The sequence below is a fragment of the Micropterus salmoides genome, unplaced genomic scaffold, assembly GCF_014851395.1.
Source record: "Micropterus salmoides isolate LMB-PRFRI ecotype aquatic unplaced genomic scaffold, ASM1485139v1 Ms_hic_scaffold_16, whole genome shotgun sequence".
In the NCBI taxonomy this organism is placed as follows: Eukaryota; Metazoa; Chordata; class Actinopteri; order Centrarchiformes; family Centrarchidae; genus Micropterus; species Micropterus salmoides.
This window is the reverse complement of record NW_024040707.1, coordinates 17,201,610-17,226,424: the sequence shown is the minus strand read 5'-3', so window position 1 is coordinate 17,226,424 and position 24,815 is coordinate 17,201,610. Positions and strand designations below refer to the sequence as shown.

At 42.4% G+C, this 24,815-nt stretch overlaps 1 protein-coding gene across 1 annotated transcript in view; it reads left to right on the top strand.

Moving 5' to 3' along the window:
* The first annotated feature begins 16,916 nt into the window (after window positions 1-16,916).
* Window positions 16,917-24,815, top strand: part of LOC119905451 (leucine-rich repeat-containing G-protein coupled receptor 6) — a 37,560-nt gene continuing 29,661 nt past the window's right edge. The window contains exon 1 of the mRNA XM_038722509.1: window positions 16,917-17,596. Within this exon, the coding sequence (XP_038578437.1) occupies window positions 17,373-17,596 (224 nt within the window). The 5' untranslated portion in view covers window positions 16,917-17,372. The remainder of the gene's footprint in view (window positions 17,597-24,815) is intronic.

The following is a 24,815-nucleotide window of genomic DNA, read 5'->3' as shown; positions in this document are numbered from 1 at the left end:
TGATGTGATTTCATATTTTTGGCTTTACATCCTGGTGGAATAAAACATGGTAGTGGGCAAGGTAATGAAATTATGGGAAAAACATGCTCTACTACCTAGACGTTTTGAAGAAAAGATGGGTGTTATATCTTGAATTAATACTGAAATGCTTCTACACACACTCACTCACATTTGCATGCATCCAAAATTCCATTTAACTGTAAAAGGTATTTACCCATACTACCCACTGGCTGAACACTATTCAGTAAGGAGACATTATAATGTAGTTTAGAGGACAAGGATATTTTAAGTGTTTGTTAAGGTACAGTATTTTCAACAATTACAACATCTCCCATTAAGACATTTTAAACAATAAAAACTGTATTATAGTATATTGTCATTTATTATTATCTGTTTATTTACAGTTCACAGGAGGGGTTAAAGTTGTTGACAACTACATTGTTAACACATAAAAAAACCCTTTAGATAATGGCTTAAATAATATTACATAATAATATTATTACAGACGTGGATTCCAGTGTTATCCCTCTGATGGTCTTGTTTCAGGTGTTTCTATGCTATGCCTGCTGGGATGTAGCATGTAAATGTTGACAGATATACATTTAACCTCAGGAAAAAATGCCTTTGACACAGATTTATGGTTCGATAAGTAATAATAACATAATAAGTCCAAATGCAGTGGCAGTAGCCTGTGACCTCCTTGGACTGATGATATATGACATGCATGTAATGGGACAGAGAGCAGGTATTTACACTCTGTGTTTTTTTCCTGTGCTATCATATAAACATGATAAAAACTCAAACAGTGCTTACAGTAACGGCATCAAGACTTTACAGCTTGTCAAGGTTTAGTGTAGAAATTCATCACACTGAAATATTACCAGAGGCCCCTACATTATAAACCTATCAGAGTACACAAAGATACATACTTAAGGTCGTGGAAGGTCAATACGTCAAAGTGTATCAGCAATTATTTTATATGGTGTTGTACCACTTAAATATTGAACATTTGTTTCTTCCTGGTTCTGGACAGCACCTTTAAAATGTATCAACATGAGTACATGTACTTGTGCATGTGTGTCATACTGTATATGTGTACAACTGTCAGAAGATTGACTGACACAGTACAGCAGCTGGGCAAATAGTGCTTTCCACCCAGTGTGACAGGGTGACCATCTGGAATACTTTAGTCTTCATGACCCTCTCTCTCTCTCTCTCTCTCACACACACAAACACACACACACACACACAGCCTTGTGGTGGCACTATCTTCGTGGGAACCCGTCATTGACATAATGCAATCCCTTGTCCCTTACCCTAACCTTAACCATCACAACTACATGCCCAACCGTAACCCTTTCCCTAACCCTTACCTAATTCTTACCTGAACCCTAAAACCAAGTGACCCTTAGAGAGCCCTTTAAACTTGTAGGGTCCAACACTTTGGGCTCCACAAAGCTGTCGAACCCCACAAGTATAGAGGAATCCCTTTTTTGGACCCCACAAATGTAGTCAAACAAGCCTCCACACACACCTTACACAAACACAAATACACACTCATACACTTACAGTATATGCATATGCATACTGCCCTGCTCTGTAAAATGTTACTGCTCTTCTTGTATACACATAGCACAGCTTTGTTTACCCTGTGCATGTTTGCTCATGTGCAGGTACAAACAATTGGAACCTAGTGTACACAAACATTTTTACTTTGGCTTGATTGATAAATCTAATCATGGATCGATTGCCTCACACTAATTGTTTGTTTTTTACAGTGTGCTGTGGTTTTAAAAGCTAAGTCAGAAGCAGTTGGAAAACCTGTTCAGCAAGCTGGAGAAATAGCTTCCCCGAAATATCAGGAGGGCTTCCCGTACGTGATGCAGATGATGTCATAGACCCCATTTAACCCTCAAGATGCTAACTGTATACATAAAACAGATGAAAGCACATCCATAAGTAACAAATCAAACTGCAGAGTAGGTCATAATCTTTATGATAAGGCCTCAGTTAGTGTGTGTAATATTTGCTTGCACAGCAAAAATTATAAATATAATTCCCACAGAGATAAAACCATCCTCCCTCAATATGTATCATAATTCTCTAATTAGCCTTCACTGTGAGGACACCACAGCCACTACAGATTTTCTTTGTTGTATGAAACTGACATCATGTCAAATATATGTTGTAGGTAGAATACACATGTATTGATATATCTAAGGCTTGTAGTTTATAGTATGTGAGTACATGTCATTAAATTATTTGCCTACAAAGCTTGGGAAAAATCTGTGCCAATATTAATACCAATAGAAGTCCTAATTCCAATCCAGTTCCATACCCATACTATACCTACACAATTAGAAATGCCAGTGCCAGTGCTGAAAAAATGCAAATGCTAATATCATTAGAAATGCCAACAGTGGGCACCCCTGTAGCTCATCTGGTAGAGTTGCTCAAGTTTGATTCCAGCCAGAGCCCTTTTCTGCATGTCATCCCCTCTCTGTCTCCGTGCCTTTCCTGTCAGCACTTCTAAAGCTCACTAATATGTTATATTGTAATTATTTAATCTGTAGAGAAAGTGTAACATGGACACATTGTTGTTTTAAGGGAGGTTATGTTTCAGACTATTTCTTGGTAGGGCACGGTAACTTCCTGGAGACTCTGCTGGTTGCCGGGCAACTTCACTGTAACAACAGAACTCTCTGCACTAAGCTAGGCTAAGTGTCTGCTTGTGGTAGCTTAACATTTATCATACAAACATGAGGGTAGTGTTGATGTTCTCTTATAACTTTCGGCAACACAGAAAATAAGAGCATTTCCCACAGTATCAAACTGGTGGCAACAGTGGATGTAGTGGAAGTCAGAGGCAGACTTTACCAAGACCCCCCAGAAATACATCCCCAGTTGTAGTAGTCGCAGGGGTAGTTGCAGTACAGTAGTAGCAGTTGTAAGCAGGTGCTAGTGGAAGTAGATGTTGTAGCAGTAGTAGTTGAAGGAGCAGCAGTAGAAGTTATTAATTGTCAAAACATAGAGAGAGCTTTATAAAAATACTCGATAAACGTGTTCGGAAAACCCCTGGGTGAAATGGGTGACGGTTAGGATTCCTATAATTCAGCTTGCACCTGGAGGATTCAAACAAGGTGATAAGGCCAGAGAGACATTGGACCCTTGCAGTCAGAAACACACAGAGTGGCAGGTGAAACCTGACAACTGTTGCTTTACCCGGACAGGTACTGTAGGTATTACATTTATCTGATTTGTGTTTTTGTAACTGCCTTAAAATGTTGTCAGTCCTCTTTTTTAAGCATGAGCATCTAAGTCTAAGCTAAAAATAAGACTTTGCTTCCAAGAATAAACTCAGGGTGTTGAGGGGATTTACAGAGGGTGAGCTTTCTGAGCACTACTACTATCATCACAGCTATTGCATAATATATATAACATTATTTCACTATGTCATTCTCTTGACAAAAAACAATTTACATAACTGACTTGTGAGTGTGCACACACACAGACACAGACACAGACACAGACACACAGACACACAGACACACACAATCACACCCACCCACCCACACACACAAAAGCAACATTTCCCATTAGTGTGTGAAGTTGTGAAGCACTTAGTAAAGGGTTGGTGATGAGTAATGGGCCGTGTGTGTGTGTGTCCATGTCAGAGTGCCCAGGTGTAGTGGGTTTACAGTTATAATCAAACCCCCTAGGTTGGTGAACATACGCAAATCACCTGTACACATGCAGGTTACTGGGAATTTCCCTAACGCCTAGACAAAAAGGTGTGTGTGCTTGTTGTGTGTGTGTCAAGTGATAAGTGATGAAGCCATTAACTCCCAGTGAATGAACACCAACATGTACTATGTATGTAGGAATAACTGAACTGAGTAATATGTTAAATATTCAGCAGCAAACATTACACAAATACTTGTTTTAATCAAATTAAATGTGGGGGCACATGGGATTTATAACATTTAAGTGTGTAATTCCAGGTAACGTATGCATTTATGTGTGACTCATGGTAGACCCGGTGATGATTTTAATTAATTTTTTTGGAGCAACTGTTTTTAAAAAAACTTCTGTTAGATGTTCACACCCATGGGCAGGGCCCCAGTGGTGAGCAGGTGAACAATCTGGCAGGTGAGCAGGCAGTTGGACATGCCGTGGTGTTGGCATATGTACTGTGTGTAGAAAACAATGGCAAGTATGCAAAACCTGAGGTTGACCCCCAACATCACCACCTCTCTATCGCTTTCACACACTTTGTTTTTCTGTATTTACCCTCTGTCTTCTTTTGACTCAATGCCAACTTGTAATCTATTAATTTACTTAATAATTTTGATTACTTTAGTTTTATTTTTGTTATGCATTTGCACATTGCAATTTATATCTTTCTAAAGTGCATTACTTTCTACAACTGTATTATTTATAAGATTCTCATCCTAATGTAACTAATTATAATATAATAATAATCTTTATTTGTAGAGCACTTTTCAAAAACAAGTTACAAAGTGCTTTAACAAGTGTAAAGACAATAATACCCAAGAGACAATAATACAAAAACAATACAAGATAAAAGCATGAAAACATTGAAAAGACTAAAATACACGTTTAAGATAAATATAAAATTAGTAAAATACAATAAAATAAAAGGGATAAAATAAAGTCAAATAAGATCGGGAAAGGCTCTCCGATGAAAGTATGTTTTAAGAAGGGACTTAAAAGAGTTCACTGACTCAGCTGACCTGATTTCCTTGGGCAGGCTGTTCCAGAGCCTCGGGGCCCTGACAGCAAACGCTCTGTCCCCTTTAGTTTTCAGTCGAGACTCTGGAACAGACAGCAGACCTCTGCCCAAGGATCTCAAGGTACGTGCTGGTGTGTATGGGACTAAAAGTTCAGAAATATAACAAGGCGAGAGGCCATGAAGAGCTTTAAAAGTGATTGTAACAACTTAACAACTACCTGCACAAAAATACATGTAATTTGCATTTAGTACTAACTAGCTGTGCAGTGGTCAATTGGTCCCTTTTCAGGAGGATAATATACATCACTCATATGGGAATGCTGGAGATAAGAAATGGGATTGGGAACTGGTGGGACCTTGCATTCCCACGGAAGTTTGTTTGTGTCCTCCAGTAGGCAGTCCTACAATCTGTGGTCTCAATAAACAATCATAAACCACACAGACACAGACTCGCACACAAACGCACTGGCCTTATCGGAATAACACATAAACTGGAGTGTGAAGACTGTACATAAATCATCTGTTTTCACAGCGAGATAACCACAAAAAGAGCCAGAGCGAGAGAGTAAATGCATCTAAGCGCAGAAGACAAACATCTCCATGAGATTCTCTACCTCGCCACCAAAGACTACAATAAAGGGCCTGAGAGGCTTTCATAAGCTATTTTAAAACCAGTCCCTGTTGCACACAGAAAAGCCCACATACGCCACACTCGGTGAAGCTATGCATTTGTCTGTAAGAACAGCTTGACAAGATCATAGTGTATTCTCCTGCTGGAGGCCCACACCTTCACTCCACAGCTGTTGTCATGAAGGGAGGGTGGATGAAAACAATAGCTGTCTTTTCTATCAACCTCCCACATCTGAACTTGTCGCCTCATTAGCAACAAACTCACACAGAACATCTGTCTGTTGTCTCGCTTTACATGGTATATGCCTGATCTTCTTACAGTGTCAACATTACAGAACAAAATGTTTTGCTGTCCTCTGCCCTTTGCTGTAGTAAATGATCATGATACTGTAACATGGAAAACATAATACCATGGTTTGCTACAAGTCATTGTTTAAGTCACAAGTACATCTTGATCCACTCAAGTCCACAGTCAATTCCTATCACAGAAATACTGTTGTTAGTACTGTTTTTTTCTGCTGTAACAGAAGACCAACAGCTGGTACAGAACAAAAACAGTATTTGACAAAAACAAGACTAAGAGTCTACAGCCATGCAGCTATATAATAATGTCAGCCTGTCAACATGCTCACAGTGACAATGCTAAACCTGATGTTTAGCAGGTATAATCTTAGTGTTAGAGTGTTAGCATGCTAACATTTGCTAATTAGCATTAAACACAACATACAGCTGAACATTAGTTTGCATGTATTTAGTCATAAACAAATTAAATATTTGCCCTGATGATGGTGCTTTACAATTTAAATTTAAGATTTAAAGTAAGAAGAGCACCAAAGTGATAATAATTCACCCTGAGGACAAGGACCAAGATTCACAACAATTGATCGAACATTTCCCTCAAAACCACACATTGCAAACTCATGGCGTGGTGCTAGAGAAAAGTCAGGGGATCACCAAAGTCTGTAGGATTCATCTTCTGGGCACCATGAATGTATTTGCAACATTTTTATGGCAATCCATCCAGTAGTTGTTGAGATATTGCAGTCTGAACCTGGCCCGGTTGACTAGAGCCATACTGCTAGGGTGGCTAAAATCAAGGAGTACAAACATGTAGAGGAATTTAACTGATTCCTGGGGGGGAAAATTTGTTATATAAAAGGGCGTCAATCCTAAAATAACACCTCCTACAATTAAGTTACAGTCATTCCTTTAAAACAAGGCCTACATTTGTCTCAATCAACCCAAAGCAATATCATGACAGAAAACCACAACAACAGTAAGGGTGGTAGCGGTACAGACCTAAAAATGCATAATAGTGATAACAATATTAATGATGCTTTTGTTCAAACTGTTAAGTCTGACGTACGTCCACATGTGCTCTACAATGGTCTAAAGAAAAAACAAAAACAAAACACCACAATATAAATTAAATCTTGAGAAATTGTCATCAGAAAGGAAAGGAAAAATTCCAAAAGGGACTTATCACAACAATGCTCTTGATATTTTTATTTATTTAATGTTGAATCAATGGAATCTACATCCAGTTAGGTTTTTTTCTGCTGGGATTTCTGCACTTTCAGGAGTGTCCAGTGGAGTCATGTTAACTGTCAGCACGTGTGTATTGCACTTTATGGTTTGCCTGACTGACAGAAAGAGCTTGCAGTATCATGCCAGGGCAAAGGCTTCCCCATTCCAGAGAAGGCCACATCATTGTGTGAATGATTAAAGGATTTTTAGCACTTCTGCTTTGCCGACATCTTCAAAGGCCATAGTGCGGTCAGCAGAATAAATGACATGGCAGTTTGTGAAGTGAGGCTCGTGGGACGGAGTTCCTGTGGTCTGAGTCTTTGTGCTTAAAGGGCAGTAACAGAATCACAGCTAGAAGAGTACAGTGTCTTGGACTTTATCATGTTTTATTGTTTTACAACACTGAATCACAGTGGATATCATTTAGAATTGTTTGCTTTATGATTATTAATCAGAATGAAAAACTCCTAAATGTTGAAGAGAATACTTTTATTAGCTACATAATATTTTTATATATATTATATAATGTTTTTTACATACAACACCTGTTGCAATCAGATAGACTGGAACTTGGAAGGGGCTCTCCAAGCACTCAAAAAGACTATATCAGCTTTGTCTAGGATGCCTCCAAAGGAAAGACCCCGTTCACACAGCAGATTAAAATGCCTCTTCAGCAGAAAGAGATTCAGGCCTAAGGCAGGGAGGATTCTGACCAGATCAAAATCACAGATGCGTTGAACACTGACTGAAGGAAAAAGAGAGAGAAAGAACATTCTTTGTATAGAAGGTGTGGACTTGGATTTGTTACAATAGGCAGAGAGAGAGAGAGAGATCTACAAAACATATCTATACAAACAAAAATAGAGATGGTGTTACATGTATCATATTTTAATTGTTTGACTACTTAAAGGTCTAGGTTTCTAGGACACAGAAATCCCACTTATAATCAATATTTAGTTTGAATCTTTCTAACACAAGTTTTACTGGGAAAATTCTGTAATATCTTGAAAGACGCTTCATTAAGCTCATTATTGAGAAAGTATTTATCATAAATTGTCCATGCCTTCTTCCACTGTCCACTGTGTGCGCAATTATTAATGTGCAACTGAGTATTTTGACCATATCATCAGTTTTATGCATACTTTACAACTCCAAGCTGTATAAAGTTGAATGCTTTTTAGATTTAAGCATATCAGGTGATGAGTATTTGTGTAATGAGCGAGGGTGTGGCATAAGAAGATCAACACACTGTATCAAGGTGTGCATAATTGTTAGGCAGCTTCTTTTCCTCAGGCAAAATGGGCCAAAAAAAGAGACTTAACTGACACTGAAAAGTTAAAAATTGTAAATTGCCTTTCAGATGGATGCAACACTCTTGAAATAGCTAAACTTTTGGGGTTTGACCACTAGCCAAGCAGTGGAGTACAGAGGATGCATGTGATGAAGTATTGTCCTGCAAAAAGATCATGGCCTTCTTGAATGTTGAGGAATTCTTCCTGTTCCGCTGAATCTTCCACAGACTGGCATTAGGTTTGGGAGTAGAGTTTTAGTCCATCTTCAAGCTAAAAAGGTCTAACTATGTCATCCTTAAATGATAGCAGCACATACCAGTACCCCATCCTCCACCTTGCTGGTGCCTGAGTCGAAGTGTTACCGTGTCCATCACTGATCTAGCCACGGACCCATCCATATGGTCCATCAAGAGTCATACTCATGTCTTCTTCTTTGCCCAATCTTGACGCTTCAACTTTTGAATCTTATTCAGTAGTGATTGTGTTCTAGCCTTTCTGACCTTGGCCATGTCTCTGAGTACTTGGCACCTTTTACTTCTGGACACTCCAGGTAGTTTGTATTTCTGAAATATGGTGTCACTGGAGGACTATGGGTTCCTGTTAGCTTCACGTTTTATTAAGTCTTCTGCTGTTAATTTGCGCCTTTTCTTCTCCATGAACTTTTTGAGCCCCAGCTGACTATTGTAAACAAAATGTTTGATTGTCCGGTGGTCACACCTCAAACGTTTAGCTATTTCAAGAGTGTTACATCCGCTTGACAGGCATTTTACAATTTTTGACTTTTCCGTGTCAGTTAAAACTTTTTTTCGGCTAATTTTGCCCAAGGAAAATAAGCTGCCTAATAATTATGCATACCTTGATATTGGCTGTTGATCTCCTTAGGCCACACCCTTCCTCATTATACAAATGCACATCACCTGATATGCTTAAATCAAATAAGCATTCAACCTTATACAGCATGATACTGCAGATAACTATGATGTGGATGACTTTGCAGAGGGGACAGTAACATAACTGTGTCCGTTCTACTCAAGTGTCCCAGTAAGCCATGACAGTGAGCCAGCATGAACAATGCCAGAACCATAAAACTGAAGAAATTCCATGGATATAAGTTATCATTCACTTTGTTTTTTTTATACCTAAACTTGTCCTAATGTGAAGTATCAAGATGTCCAGGTTTGATGGAGATGTTTAAGTAAGCCCACACATGGTATTTACAGCCCTTCTCTGGGCTGTGTGGCGTACAGACTGTGCTTGAGTCACATCTTTGTTTTTTTTGTTGGAGTGGGACAAATTACGCTTTTATCATTCTTATAACTCCTACATGGAGTTTTCTGACCTCACGTAATTTTCCAGCACAGCTCCACCCACCTTCAACCTGACAACCGAAAACACATGTGTCGGTGCATAGCCTTCAATAATCAATAATGAGCAGCATCACACATCATAATGGATTATTTTCAGTTAACAGTTTGTAGTTACAAATGCTTGAAAACATGACATTTTTAAGTCAATATATTTTCAATAAAAATACTGCAAAAATCCCACCAACTAGGTACATATGAAGCATTTGAGATGGCAGACACTTTAGAAAACTTAGTAGGCTTATCTCATCGGGGTGCTGCTGTCTCTATCAGTGTCCAATTTGACTGTGTTGCCTGTGAATCCAGGTCATTTTACTTGCAAACATTTATAAAGAACACTAATCTCAGCTTGTGCCATTGTTTAACTTAAACACAAAATCTAAAGACTGAATACTATGGGAGGGGAGCTTTAGTTTATTAAGGATTAGAAGACTATGGGGTTGTAGCCGTCAGCTGGTTGTTCAGTTGCTGACCTGCTGCAGTGATGCTGTTCTGTCTTTTGACTGACGATGGCGCCATTTCATTAGCTATTTCAAAAGTCAACTCTGGAGCCCACACTGTAACGGTATGATATCAAAAGATTATTGTAATCATGCTTTCTGTGATAATACCTTTAAGGTGCCTAATTTCTTTCTTTTTAGCAGTAATCTTTCAACTGCTGCTATGTTGTTTTCAGATGGCTGGAATTCTCTGAGCCTTGTGTGCAACCTACAATAATAAGGCTCCTCTCTTCATCTCTTAATGTATTGTGTTGAGTCTCCTGCTAGTCCTATCTAGGTTCTGCATGGATGGGACTCTATGGAGACAGTCCAATTCTTTCAGTCACTGTTAACATTCCACATCAGTCTCCCTCCACACTGACACGGCTGATACCATCGATACCATCATGCAGAACTGGGCACGACGGCACAAACATACATCACTCGCACAAAAAACACACACAGACTAACACAGACACACTGCTACAGATATGAACTTGCACACACACGTGTACAGAGGTATGATTAGGCAGTCCTTGCCACAGTGATCAAAAATTTGTTTAGTATTTGCAGGTGCAACAGTCACACAGACAAACACACGCACCAACAAACACACCCTCTGATCGCAGCGCCACAGGCGTCACTCAGTATAGCATCAAACGGAGTGGAGCGTGTCTGTCTTTGGCAGAGTGCAGGTGCAGACCTGTCTGCTTTAGTGAGCCTATTTCACCATATTAACCCTCGTATATATCACACTGTCACTGCAGAGAAAACGAGCCAAGTGGAGATCAAAACACAAGGCGGCTTTGTCTGGGTACGACAGATGCATCTTAATGTAAGGGAAAGTGTTTGGGTGTAGTACATTTAAAGTTACCTGCCCTCTTCAGAGTTATCTGCTCATGTGTGCAGTGTGGTAGGGGCTCCCCCTTTTGTTTGTTAGTAGTTATTGCACCAATGACGGTTAAACATTAAAACACTTGTGGTGCATTTTTATGCAAGGTTACAACTCAAACAAATAAGCAATTAAAAAGTGAGTAATTTAATTAAAACTACATATAGCCTCTTTAAGTGCTGTTGACTGCAGGTGGAAATTAGCTTTGAGCTAACTCTTGTACAATAAATCAAATGGTAACATTTATGTTTAATATTGCAAAGGGTGTTACGGGTGGTGTGGGGACAGAGAGGACCCAAATGCAACGCTCAGAGGATAGGAGGTTTATTGAGGGAACAAGGGGTTGAGGGACCGGAGTGGAGGGAGAGGTGGAAGCCGGGGAAACACAGGCACGGGGAACAGAGTTGACTGGGACCAGGGAGCCGGGGGACACTGGGGCCGAGGAAGGGAGGATGCAAGGGGGAACTGAGAGTACGCCGTGGGAAGCCCGAAGAGGAGAGGACCGGAGGATGAGCCCAGCCGACAGAACAGATGAGGGTGAGTGAACCTGGGAGGGAAAACAGACAGGGTTAGTGACAGGAGCGACAAAGCACAGGGAATTTGAGAGAAAACAAAAACTTGAGAGCCTGAACGCAGAGGTGGCACCGGGTATGGAGCAACGACGATCAAGCAAGAATGGTGTGGAGAACCGGGGTACAGGCAGGGATGAGGTTGACTACTGGCAGGTGTGGCAGGCTGACGAGGTGGCGGGTGAGGTGCAGGTGCGGGTCGTTGGCTGGGCTCAGGAGCAGAGGGAGAGAGAGAGCACACAGGGGAGAAAACACAGGGAGGCAGGCAGGGAACAGAAAACCAAGGAAAAAGCAGAATAACTGAAAAAAAGGAGAAAAAAAACAGGACACCGTTAGTCGGGCTGCCACCACAACAAAGGGTCGCTTAGAATTAAATGAAATAAACACATTATTCCCATTGTTGAAAATATAGTGGGACCTCTTGGCAATTGTCAGTTATCACTTTAAAGGTTATACAAGGTGACTTTAAACTGCAATGTAATTGTGAGTTTTTCTGGATTATTATAAAGAACACAATGTTGCTGACATGCATATGAAAACTACAAAAAGCACAAAAAACCAGTTTTTTATTTGACTTGTCTGTCTTTTACATTGATTGCTGTAAAACTGTATTGAAAAGTCCTATACAAATAAAGCTATTATTATTGCCACTGTATAACTAAATTACCAATATTTTTACCACTAACTTTTTAATTTGACATAGCATCAAAATACAAATAACATTAACGTGTCAATAACAATTCTGGTGGTGTGTTACAGATGTTACAAATTTGCGACCCTCCAGTTGAGGGGAAGAGCTCTCACCAGCCTGTGGTGGAGTGTGATGGAGTGGTTTGCTGAACTCCATGACTAATCACGTGCCTGAGCCTACTATTGTCCCATAACACGGGAAAATAGCTCCAAAATATCTGCCCACTTGCCAGCACCCCCTCCTCTTCACCCATCCTGCCCCGCCCTTGCATCCACGTCTTGCTCCTTCTTTCATTCATTTCTTTCCTTTGTACTGTGAGATACAGAGAGGAAGAGAGGGATGGGGGCAGGGATGGAGGGAAGGAGAGGGACCTTTTGTTGGCTTTCAGGTGGTTTCACATGAAAAGCCAGAGTACACACCTAGGTTGCCGCCACCAGCGACCCAGGGCGTCTCACTTGCTTCCGCTGGGTATACCTTCAATTGCCTCTGTACAGCCTAAGCATGCACAAATACAGACACAGGCACGTTTGCACGCATATGCATCTAGAGATGTCTGCACACAAGTGTGCTCACTTATGTCAACTTTTGGTCTGTGGATTTAATTGGAGGGTTAATGGTAGGTGTTGGTTGTGGGTGGGGAAGAGGTTTTGTGAAAATCAGAATCAGAATCAGGTTTATTGCCAAGTAGGTTTGCACATACAAGAAATTCACTTTGGTAGATTGGTGTAGAACAATAAACACAGTAAGTAGAAAATATAAAGATAAAACAAGTACTGTAGGTTTAGAAGCATACATACAAAATGACAATATATGAACATTTTTTAAAGATGTACAATATAACTTTTTAATGAGAGCTGTGCAGTTTGTGCAGGGATGTACAAAATATTTACCAGGGAATGTGCAAAAAGTTCACAGTATGAGGGGGGAGGATGTGAGGTGGGATGGAGTGTGTGTGTTGGGGGGGGGGTGATTGCACAGCTACTTTGTCTGTTCTCTGCCTGAATAGACTCTTCTTGCTGCAAGGAGCTCAGGTAGCCGTGTGTGTGTGTGTGTTTTATTCCCAGGTAGACCACGGTGAGTGCTCTCAAGTTAGTGTCAGGTGTCAGGTAGCTACTTGTCTTTGTGTCTTCAAGGCTGCCGTTGCTTGGATAGTGTTTACAGCCCAGAGAGCACAGTGGAGAGAGGGAGGATGGGGGAGGAGAAGGGAGGGAGCACTGGCTTTGATCTGATGCAGACTGTTTGATAGCGTGTGTGAGTGAGAGAGCGAGTGTGAGAAAGGAGAGAAAGGGAGAATACGAGTGCACGCATACTTTTTTCAGTGGCATGTACAAATGTCTGCACACACTAACAACTGTGTGTGCGTGTGTGTGTGTGCCTTTGTGCATGTGTTTGAGCCATTCATTTGACCCAGGGCCCAAACAAGCCTTTCCAGGGGCCTGAGTGGAATTTGAAATCTTAAAAAATGTGTGATTTGAACATTACTGACACACAGAGCTTATTAACCTAAGTGATACTGAAATACAACACACCAAATGTGTCATACAGACAGGAGCAGTAGTCACGTAGCCGAGATGTGCCATCCGGGAATCTGATAAAATGAGTTGTCAAATGCTGCCAGTGTGTGTTGTCCTTAGCACTACTGGCACAAGCAGTGTGGCACATTGAAAAGCAAGTGATTCAGTGCAGGTGTCAACTAACAACTAACAAAATGACATCACACACTGGTCATATTTATAGCTATAGATCGCTAAAACAGACTACGCAAAGTATCAAAAGACAAAACACCAATACCACACATCACTTCAATTCAAATATATTTTATTTACATAGTGCCAATCATTAACAGAAGTTATTTCATTGCACTTTTCATATGGAGCAGTTCTAATATTATTTACAGAGCCCCAACAATTCCCATCATGAGCAAGCACTTGGCAACAGAGGCAAGGAAAAACTCCCTTCTAGCAGGTAGAAACCTTGAGCAGAATCTAGACTCAGGGAGGGCATCACCACTATATCAAACAAATAAGCATCATATCATCCCAGCTGACATGTCAAACTATTATTAGGCATGCTGAATGTGAGATAAGCCTAGCTTAGTTCAATTACTGATGCCAAGGGATCAGTGGTAGCTCTGCTCAAAGATCCACTTCCACTGCTGTGGGTTTAGCACTTTGCACTAAATCGCCTAGCTTTAACACATAAAAAAAAAAAAAAGTATGTATTAGCCCTGTGCCTCTGAATATGCATGCCTTTATTCCAACTAATTACTTCTTCAACTCATTTTTAAAGGCGCATTTATCCTCCCTGTGGAGTAACAGACACGGGACTTCACATTCTCCCCCACGGGAGAAGAATGGATTACAGTGACTCTCATTTAACCTTGCAGACTTCCATCAGAAAGGTCAGAGTGGGTACAATTTGAACAAATGCGTAACTTACTTTCTTACGGTAAGGAGTGCCATTTGCGGTTGTATTTGCGACTGAACGGAAGTAGTATCACAAACAAGAAGAAGACAGAGAGACAGATGGAGAAAGACAGAGACAGGCAGGAGACCAGACATGCAGGTTTTTACAGTATGTGTGTTTTAGGGCTCACCTGGGGCCAGACAATTAAAGAGCATTTAAAAAGATGACAGAGCTCTGCCCGCAAGAAGAAGAGAGGTGGAGTTTGCAGGTGTATGAAGAGCATGTGCTTTCTTTTTTTGTATATGTGCATGTGTGCCCATGGGAATGCGTGTGTTCTAAGTGGATGTACCATAAGATCACGCAAGGTCTTCCTCTGAAGGGTCCGTAATATATCTGCCTTTTTGCATCTGAGGTATAGTGAAATGCTCGTGAAAATAGATAAGAGACAGCAAAGACGGACATTCCACTACAAAGAGGAAGAGAACAGAGAACGAGAGAGGGAGAAAGAGCATGAGAGAGAGAGAGAGACTATGTGGAGAACGGCTCTGAAAGAGTTTTTGTGGGGCCATAACAAAGGCCCCTCAGAAAACACAGTGGCATAGGAATGTTAATTAATTAATGAGAAACTATTCAGCCTACAGAGAATAGCAGAGAAAGAAAGAAAGACAGAGGAAGAGAGAGACGGTGAGACGGACAGACTGGCCGGAGGGGTAGACAAACTCAAACTGGGTGCAAAGACATTTACAACTGTACAGTTTTATATATTTCAAATAGGGTGGTGTGCACTTTTTCAGGCTCCAGTTTCTATGCAACTATGCAGTCTTCAAGGCCTGTTTGCGTGTCATAACTTTACATGTTGTAGCCTTGTTCATGGCTTTGCATGTAACACACCACCACCATCGATTGAAATCCTCAGTTCCTCAAGCCTCAGCTTCCCAGGAAACAGCCTTGTTTTCCACATTGACTATCATGCATTTTTGAGCTAGTCCTTTGGGGTTTGAATAGATTTTATGAGCCCAAGTGGTTGTCAGATTTTATCAACTCATGGATGACCGTGTAATCCCTCCACTAAAACATGAAAATCACCAAAACTGGAGTTATGAGGTGTGATTTAATGCTAACCCTGCAAAGGATTTCTGTAAAAATTTCTCAAAAGTATTGCAATAATCAATTGGTGCTGTGTTTTCTATTGGAAAAATTCTCTCATCTGCCCTCCCTACTACAGCTTTTTACTGCTTGCTATTTTGCCGCTGGGAGATACGCCTGAAATTTAACAAAAGGACAAAATAACATCGGTGTTGCTTTGAATGGCAAGCCAGTTTTTCTTTGATTTGCTATAATTATAGAATGCATCATTAGGTGGTTAGGCAACATCCTGTACTTACAGGTGCATCACATATAAAGCTTAGTTGTGTAACGTGAAGCAAGAGAGTCTAATTTTATAGCATTCTTCTCTGGCTGTATGTAGCCCTTATTTGTCCTCAATGTATCGGGAAAAGCACAGTTTTAATTTCAATAAAAAGTCCACACAAGCAAGAATTATGTGTTGAAAGGGAGCTCAGATGAGATTATTTTCAAGATTCTGTGGAAAAGCTGCAAGTGAGCGCAGATAGACTGTGTGATAGAGATAGGCTTTAGCCCGAGGCAGCTGACGCTTCTTCACAAATCCGCACTCTTCTCTCTATAGACCGGAGTGTGTGCATGTGAAATTGATATGTGAGCTCCTTTGCGCCAGTCGCTCATAATCTGTTATTTTCTATGGGTGTCCATATGTGCTTGTGTGTGTATGTGCGATCGCGACATTCCAGCGGCAGAAACCTGAGAAGGTGTGACTTACGAGACACTGGATTCTGCTCTTTCTGGGGACAGAGGGGTGCTGAAGTGTCAGAATTCCAATTTCCTCCAAACAGTCACTCCCAGTCACACACTCTGACCCTCTGCATCTCTCTCACACAACCAAACACACTCTGCTGCTCTCATTCTTATCCCCCACAGATGGCTTTTTCCTCCTCTCACTTTCAGCTACAAACACTGTCTCTCATTTTCTCTTAGTTCCATTCATAAGGTCCCACAAGTAGAAATCTAGTCTCAAACCACTGTACTGCATTGCCACCACCCTCCTCCTTGTTTGCCTTCCTCAAACTAAACACTCTCTCTTCACATTGAGCTTCAAGGCAAAGTAATAGAGGGGGAAAGGAAGAGAAGGAGAGCGAGAGGGAAGAGTTTGAGAATTGCGGGCCCCTCCTACTTTCAGGAGATGCTCCAGCCCATCCCTAAATTTTGGGCCAATGAGGGTGGCTCATTCACAATTCATGCGCTCCTTCTACAATAGGTAAGGAGAGAGAGACAGAGAGAGCAAGAGATATATACAAGGAGAGAGAGACAGACAGAGAGAGGGAGAAAGAGTGACTGTGTTTTGGGGAGAAAGACGGTGAGAAAGGAGAGGGCAGAGTGAGAGGGACGACAGGGAAGAGGTGGAAGAAGTCAGAACATAGTTAACCCCTGGGGATGAAGTGGTGACTGAGAGACAGGCACACAGAGAGGAGAGATGAAGAGATAGAACTTGTGACAGGGACAGATTTACAGTGTGGACAACCTGCACAGGAGAAAAAGGCAGTAAGGAGCTTTTGAATCGATACTGGAGCCGGGAGAGGAGTATTTGGGAGAGCAAAGAAACACTGGAACCTCCTCACTTGATCAAAGCTGTCTCCTGAAACACCAGAGAGGACAAAAGAGAGCGTGGCAAGACAGACATCCCTACAGGTGTAGATGCAGCCAGGCGGGCAGTCAGACATGCTGCCTGTGCTTCTGCTTCTCTGCGTGGCTGGAGGAGTTTGGGGGTCCGCCCCCGGAGTGTGGGGGCAGGGGCCGGTGGCACCGCTGTGCCCGTCTCCATGCCAGTGTGAAGAAGACGGCATCTTCGTCATGGTGGACTGCTCGGAGTTGGGACTATCGTCTGTGCCAACTGACCTCAGCCCTCTCACCACTTACCTGTGAGTACAGTTGTGTAGTTCCTGTGTTGTCTTGTTGCTTTTCACTTTAGCCTTTCCATCTCCAGGCCCCTTGCTTGGTCCTGACTGTGCCCTTGACCCCAGTCATCCTTTCCTTGTGTTCCCACTTTGCATCTCATCCTTCTACCTTGATCCCCAAACTTCAATCCGCTTCTTATTCGTAATGGTTCAGTGCCAATGAGTTTCTTGTGAAAAAAAAAAACGTGCCTGCCAATCGTGAGCCCCAATTGTTGGTCTTGATCATTAATTTATAAATAAGCTGGACAAAAACCTCTTAATTCATGCTGCTAAATTGCAGCTGGGATACCCTTTTTAAAAATAGAGCAGAAGGCAACAGTCGGTTGAATATGTGACCAAGAAACAGCAGCAAAACCTGCATGTGGATAAAAATGGACAGGGCCGAGTAGGAACATGTGTGTGTGTGTGAGTGTATGTTTTGACCACTATGGCAAAATTACTAGACCACTTCTTTCAGTATCAGGTTTCCGAGCGCCAACTGGAGACCCAGCGTGAGAGTTTGTGTGTGTGCGCGCATGTGTATTCCTTTGTGTACATGTATCCAAGTGTTTGTGTGTGTGTGTGTGCATGTGTAAGCTGCAAGCACATGACACAAGCATGTGTTCGTGTGTGTGAATGAGGAAGTGTTTGAACACAGATGTCCAAATGAGTGAGGTTTAATGGCCAGTTTTATGCAGCTATTCTGTATCTCGCTGATACCTAAAGTCAGTGGTCAAACAGCTAGAAACTGTTGACAACACTAATTTAATTCTCCATTTTCTTTTGCTTGATCATCTAAAAAACAAACAATTTGTGAGTGTGGGTTTGAAAAGCTGGCTTGAGAAGTGGCACATACTGTTAAATACCATCAAAAACATGATCATTAACATTACTCACCACTAGGATTTATCAAAGCCAATACAAGAAGCTTTGGACTTGTATTATGCAAAAGACAGGAGATCTGAGTTTCTTACACCTCCCTGCTGTGGCTTACAGCCAAATCTTACAAATTGCCTCACTGCGTAAGCCTCTGAGGACAGATTACAGACACTTTGTGATAACTGATATTGAAGTGATAGAAGTCACATCCAGGAAACAGGGTGTGATAGAGCAGTTGCTCACTAGGGGCTCTACAAGTATTACAACAGTGGAGGGACATAATTCATAGGGAGAGAGGAAAAATCAACAGTTTGTGCAGCAAACGACTCTTAAAGAGACACATAAAAGACATATGAATGATGCCCGACAACCTCGGCTCTCATGGGTGCCTGCAATGGCCAGATTCCACTGTGTTCGTTTGAAAGTTAAAACACATGGGGAGTTTATTGAGGTGAAATACGGCCTCATACTCCATCCAGGAATCACTCTCACCTAGGAGAACACCAGGCGGTTGGCCCAACGACGGGGCATGTCACACAGCTAAAAGCCAGCAAACACACACACACAGGCAGGGATGAATCTGAGAGGGAGAGTGTTGAGCCTCTCAGTCCTCCTCTAAAATAAAAACAGTGATGATCTGAGACTCCCTCCGTGAAAGTCTATACTGCCCATAACTGCTCCACTACAGCCACACACACAAACACACACACACACACAGACAGATGCACACACAAACACACATCATTCCCTACAAACACAAGAGTAATTGTTCATTTCCCCTGGTTACCTAACAGTGGATCTGGACCAATTAGTGAGTTTGAGGGCTGATTTAGAATAAGATAAATAAACTCAGCGACCAACCGCACACGCCCACACACACAGTGACACACACGTTACTGCAGCGGGGAGGAGAAGGGAATGTGGGACAGTAGGAGAGATGCCACAACAAATTAAGATGGAAAATCACAGATTTCTCTTTTGCCCCGCTGATAAAAATCATCACAAACAAAACAACCTCCCATTTTCAACCCTGCCCGCGCACATGCCCAGGGCACACACACATGCACACATGCACACACGCACACACACACACACACACTTAGCCCAGAGCCCAGCACAGCAGGCTACAGTTTCTCATTTCGTCCTGGAGTATAAAAGGTTCCAAAAGTGGAGAGCTGATCCAATCCTCACAAGGATCTGTCGAACTGTCCAGCACGCCCCACTGTGCTGCGGAGGCTGGATTAGCCTCCCAGCACATACTGTAGGCTGCTGAGGTCACAGGGATTTGCTTGGGAACAGTCCACATTACAAACCACATCCAACACAACGCTGTGAAAGTATATGACATCATTCACCCGTGTCATCTGAGAGCCCTTCAAAAGTCAGCGCAACTGTACGTGCTATAGTGACCGAGAGGTCAATCCAGGATATGCATGATTCACTCTATTTTCTAGAGGTTATTTGCACAGTTGGACGACTGCACTGCATATAGGTAGACACATAACGGAATACTAATCAACAAAAACATTTGTAGCCTACTATAACACCGAAGTGAATATTGGTTGCAATGGAATTCAACCGTTCGGAGGCAAAGGTGCTCCGAGCTACTTTGAGCAGAGTGAGTAGAGATTTACGGCAATAATCGTTTCCGTGGGCAACACATGAAATGAGCTGTCATGTGAGATGCTTTGAAAGAACTTCTCTTTGATATCAGATTAGAGAGGAAAGACAGTGCCCAAGGGTGTGTGTCCGCGTGGGTGTGTGCGCCTGTGTGTTGAGTTTGAGAACACTGTGTACAGTGCGTACATTGGGGGGTTCGGTGCTATTTTATGTGTGGCTGCAAGTGAGGTTACTTGTCATTAGAGACGGCTTCACAGTGACACAATAAGTAGCAAATGAATTAGTCCCCTTGATAGACATCCATATTTCAAGAAAACATTGAATAGTGTTGAAAATAACTAATATCACGATGACCTGGCTGGTGTGATATTTGTACACTGACTGTTTCTAAGGTTGTCAGGTGCTTATGTTTACACATCTCACACTTCTTGCAGCGGTCTTCATTGTATGTGTGTGTAAATGTGGGGCTGGGGCTGGTCTGTCACTGGAGTTGAGCAGCGATTAGGTGATGCTTTGCGGTAGCGGTGAACTTCTAACAGTGTTTTGGCCGAGGCCAGGAAACCACTGCAAGCGCATTAGCAGACAGAGGAAAACCAAGGAGTGTGTGAGTATGCGCGTCTGTGTGTGTGTGTGTGTGTGTGTGTGAAGACCACCCAGACTGCTGAGGGAATTTGTTTTTTTCTAGCCAGTGGAGGTGAAGCAAAAGTGTAAGAAAAATGGAGAGAGGGAAGATGAAGAAGAGGGGTGAAAACTGTCAAGTAGAAAGGAAAGGATTAGACATTGGTGACAGAGTAATGTGTAGTGGAAGACCTAAGTTTAGGTTAAGCAGGCATACAGACACATATGAGCACACACACACACGCAGGAGAAAACATCCTGCCCCTGTACGGTGATGACTGTAACAGTCGTGTGCGTGTCATTTAGCCATTATGTTGATGGAATGATTCCTATCATGAGCGACCGGGGGTCACACTGTAAACACTATGTCTGAGAGAGAAAGAGAGAGAGAGAGAAAGGGAGGGAGAGAGAACTTGTAAGCGATGGAAGTGGGAGGAGGATTTGAAGGGAAAAAATTTACAAAAATAAGAAAATTGCAGAGAAAGGAGGACAGTGTGTGTGTGTGTGTGTGTGTGTGTGTGTGTACTGTCAGTGGCGGGTCCTCTATGGCAGCTATCAGCTTCAGTATCAGTGTCCTGGCTCCAGAAGTCTATGGTAGCCCACCGCCTCAACAACACTTCCCTCCCTCAATCCTTCCTTCTCCACCCATTCTCCTTTCCTCACCTGTTTCCTCTGGCCTCCTTCAGATATAACAAGAATCCATACATTAAGTGCTTGATTGTGTGTGTGTGTCTTAACAGCAGGTGTTGTAGCTGGTCATGCAGCACTGAATGTAAATGTATAATCACTGATGTGCAATGTGCCTCTAATCTAAATGAATGCATATAGCTCAGGGCAGAGGAGTGAAGGGTGTGTACCCTAGCCAAACGTTCTAAATGTTTTCAAGGTATGTGTGTGTGTCGGTTGGGGGAGGAGGTCCTTTGGCTACAAGCCAACTAAGTATCAGCTGTGTATCACATTTGGGGAAGAGAGTTACGCACCTTTGATTATATGGAGGAAGAAAAGAGTAGGATATGTCATAATTGCGTCACATATACACGCTTTGGAAAAGCCGTGTCTATTGTACGCAAAACGGCGATTTTGCGTGTATATGATACGCTGCAGTTTGCAATAGCGTTGCAACACAAAAGACGGCCGATGTGCACAGGTTTAGGCACTAACTAATGCCATGGTTGAAGTTAGGGAAGTTGCCTCGAGGGGGCTATCAACTCCTTAAACAAAAACATCTAACTAGCTAGTTAGCGACCGGAACCCCGTGGCGTCACATACACGCGTACCTGGGGGCGTCCACTATACACGCAAAATCGCCGTTCTGCGTACAATAGACGGCTTTTCCAAAGCGTGTATATATGACGCCTGAGCATGAGAACAGGCTGGTCATAATAGTTCATCTGAGGAGTTTACTGCACAAACTATTTCCCTTACACACTCCCTTTGTTCTTTCCTTCCTTCCTGCAAACTTGAAATGTCAATACCTGTGCTCTCTCCCAGATTCCCCAGAGGCCTGCGGTGAGCACCATCAGAGAAAGCCACTTGGGCCAGCTACAAAAGTGAAATTTATGCCAGGAGGGTGTTGGAGAGAAGGGATAGGCAGTTAGCATTGGATATTGTAGTGGTTGGTGGTTTCCGGAAAGCAACCTGGGAGGCTTTTAAATGTCGCTCAGGGACAGACGGCAGGTAGGTAGGTAGAGGATAACAATAGAAACAATGACATTTCCCTCGGGAGCGGCAGGCAGAGAAGACACAGAGGCCATAGTGTGCTCTACCGCTCCATATCCTGTCCTTTAGAAATAAGTAGAAAGCAATCACGACACAAGATCTTGAAGGGAACTAGGGTGGAGGAGGTGGAGATCAGGGTGTGGAGCATGTGTTTGGAGTATATGTGTACAGGAGCTTGCATGTGGACTGAACACAACAGTGGTTGGTATTTGTTTGGGTCAGACCTGTGCCCATTGATAGAATATGTAAATCTGTGTGTTTCCTGTGATAGCAGCATGACGCAAGTATGACACAGGGGGCTAGGAATGTGCTCCCTGTGACGTGTGGTTGAGGGGTGAAGGCCTGTTTCTGACTGAGAGGATTCAGAATGCCTGCATGGCCCAGATTCCTCTTCAGCCCCTTTCCAACCCTGGGAATCCATGGGAATGTTTGCGTGTGTGTGAGTGTGTGCACATGAGAGTGCCCTGGCTCTCTCTTCTCCACTACAGAGAAGGCATTGTCTCAGCCTGGGCCAGGCCATGACAAATGTCCCTAACTGTTCTAGTGTGTGTACAGGCATATATGTAGACCCAACACACATGTGCATCCATGAACTGTGACTTTTGCGATCTGTCATTTGTGTCAGTGATTATGGTTAGATAACGCATAAATGAGACTATTTATATTTGTTTTTATCAATTTTAAGAAAAATACCACACTTTCTTTAAAGAAGCAGATTTGTTTAAGCCAAAATTAGGATATCGCCTCCCATCCAAATGTTGTGGGTTTCCTGCTGCAGGAAGAACTGCAGATTGCAGCAAACAAGGTCCTCTTTTGCTGTTGCTCCTCAGATTTTTCTCTTGAATCAGGCCTCCATAAAGTCTTAGAGAAGCCAAATCAGGGCAAAGATGATTGTTATATATATATATATACATATACACACACACACAGTACAGGCCAAAACCTTCTCATTCAATGCGTTCTCTTTATTTTCATGACTATTTACATTGTAGATTCTCACTGAAGGCATCAAAACTATGAATGAACACGAGGAATTATGTACTTAACAAAAAAGTGTGAAATAACTGAAAACATGTCTTATATTCTAGTTTCTTCAAAGTAGCCACCCTTTTGCTCTGATTACTGCTTTGCACACTCTTGGTATTCTCCTGATGAGCTTCAAGAGGTAGTCAACTGAAATGGTTTTCCAACAGTCTTGAAGGAGTTCCCAGAGATGCTTAGCACTTGTTGGCCCTTTTGCCTTCACTCTGCGGTCCAGCTCACCCCAAACCAACTCGATTGGGTTCAGGTCCGGTGACTGTGGAGGCCAGGTCATCTGGCGCAGCACTCCATCACTCTCCTTGGTCAAATAGCCCTTACACAGCCTGGAGGTGTGTTTGGGGTCATTGTCCTGTTGAAAAATAAATGATGGTCCAACTAAACGCAAACCGGATGGGATGGCATGTCGCTGCAGGATGCTGTGGTAGCCATGCTGGTTCGGTATGCCTTCAATTTTGAATAAATCCCCAACAGTGTCACCAGCAAAACACCCCCACACCATCACACCTCCTCCTCCATGCTTCACGGTGGGAACCAGGCATGTAGAATCCATCCGTTCACCTCCGTTCAGATTTCCACTGGTCTAATGTCCATTCCTTGTGTTTCTTGGCCCAAACAAATCTCTACTAGAACTCTGCTAGCTGCTAGAACTCTGTGTGGCATTCAGCTGGTTTCTAATCTGAGCTGCTGTTAACCTGCGATTTCTGAGGCTGGTGACTCGGATGAACTTATCCTCAGCAGTAGAGGTGACTCTTGGTCTTCCTTTCCTGGGGCGGTCCTCGTGAGCCAGTTTCATTGTAGCGCTTGATGGTTTTTGTGACTGCACTTGGGGACACATTCAAAGTTTTCGCAATTTTCCGGACTGACTGACCTTCATTTGATAAAGTAATGATGGCCACTCGTTTCCCTTTACTTAGCTGATTGGTTCTTGCCACAATATGATTTCTAACAGTTGTCCCATAGGGCTGTCGGCTGTGTATCAACCTGACTTCTGCACAACAGAACCGATGGTCCCAACCCCATTAATAAGGGGGAAAATTCCACTAATTAACCCTGACAAGGCACACCTGTGAAGTGAAAACCATTTCAGGTGTCTACCTCATGAAGCTCATTGAGAGAACGCCAAGGGTTTGCAGCGCTATCAAAAAAGCAAAGGGTGGCTACTTTGAGGAATCTAAAATACAAGACATGTTTTCAGTTATTTCACACTTTTTTGTTAAGTACACAATTCCACATGTGTTCATTCATAGTTTTGATGCCTTCAGTGAGAGTCTACAATGTAAATAGAGGTGTGTCCAATCTTTTGGCCTGTACTGTATATATAATAATT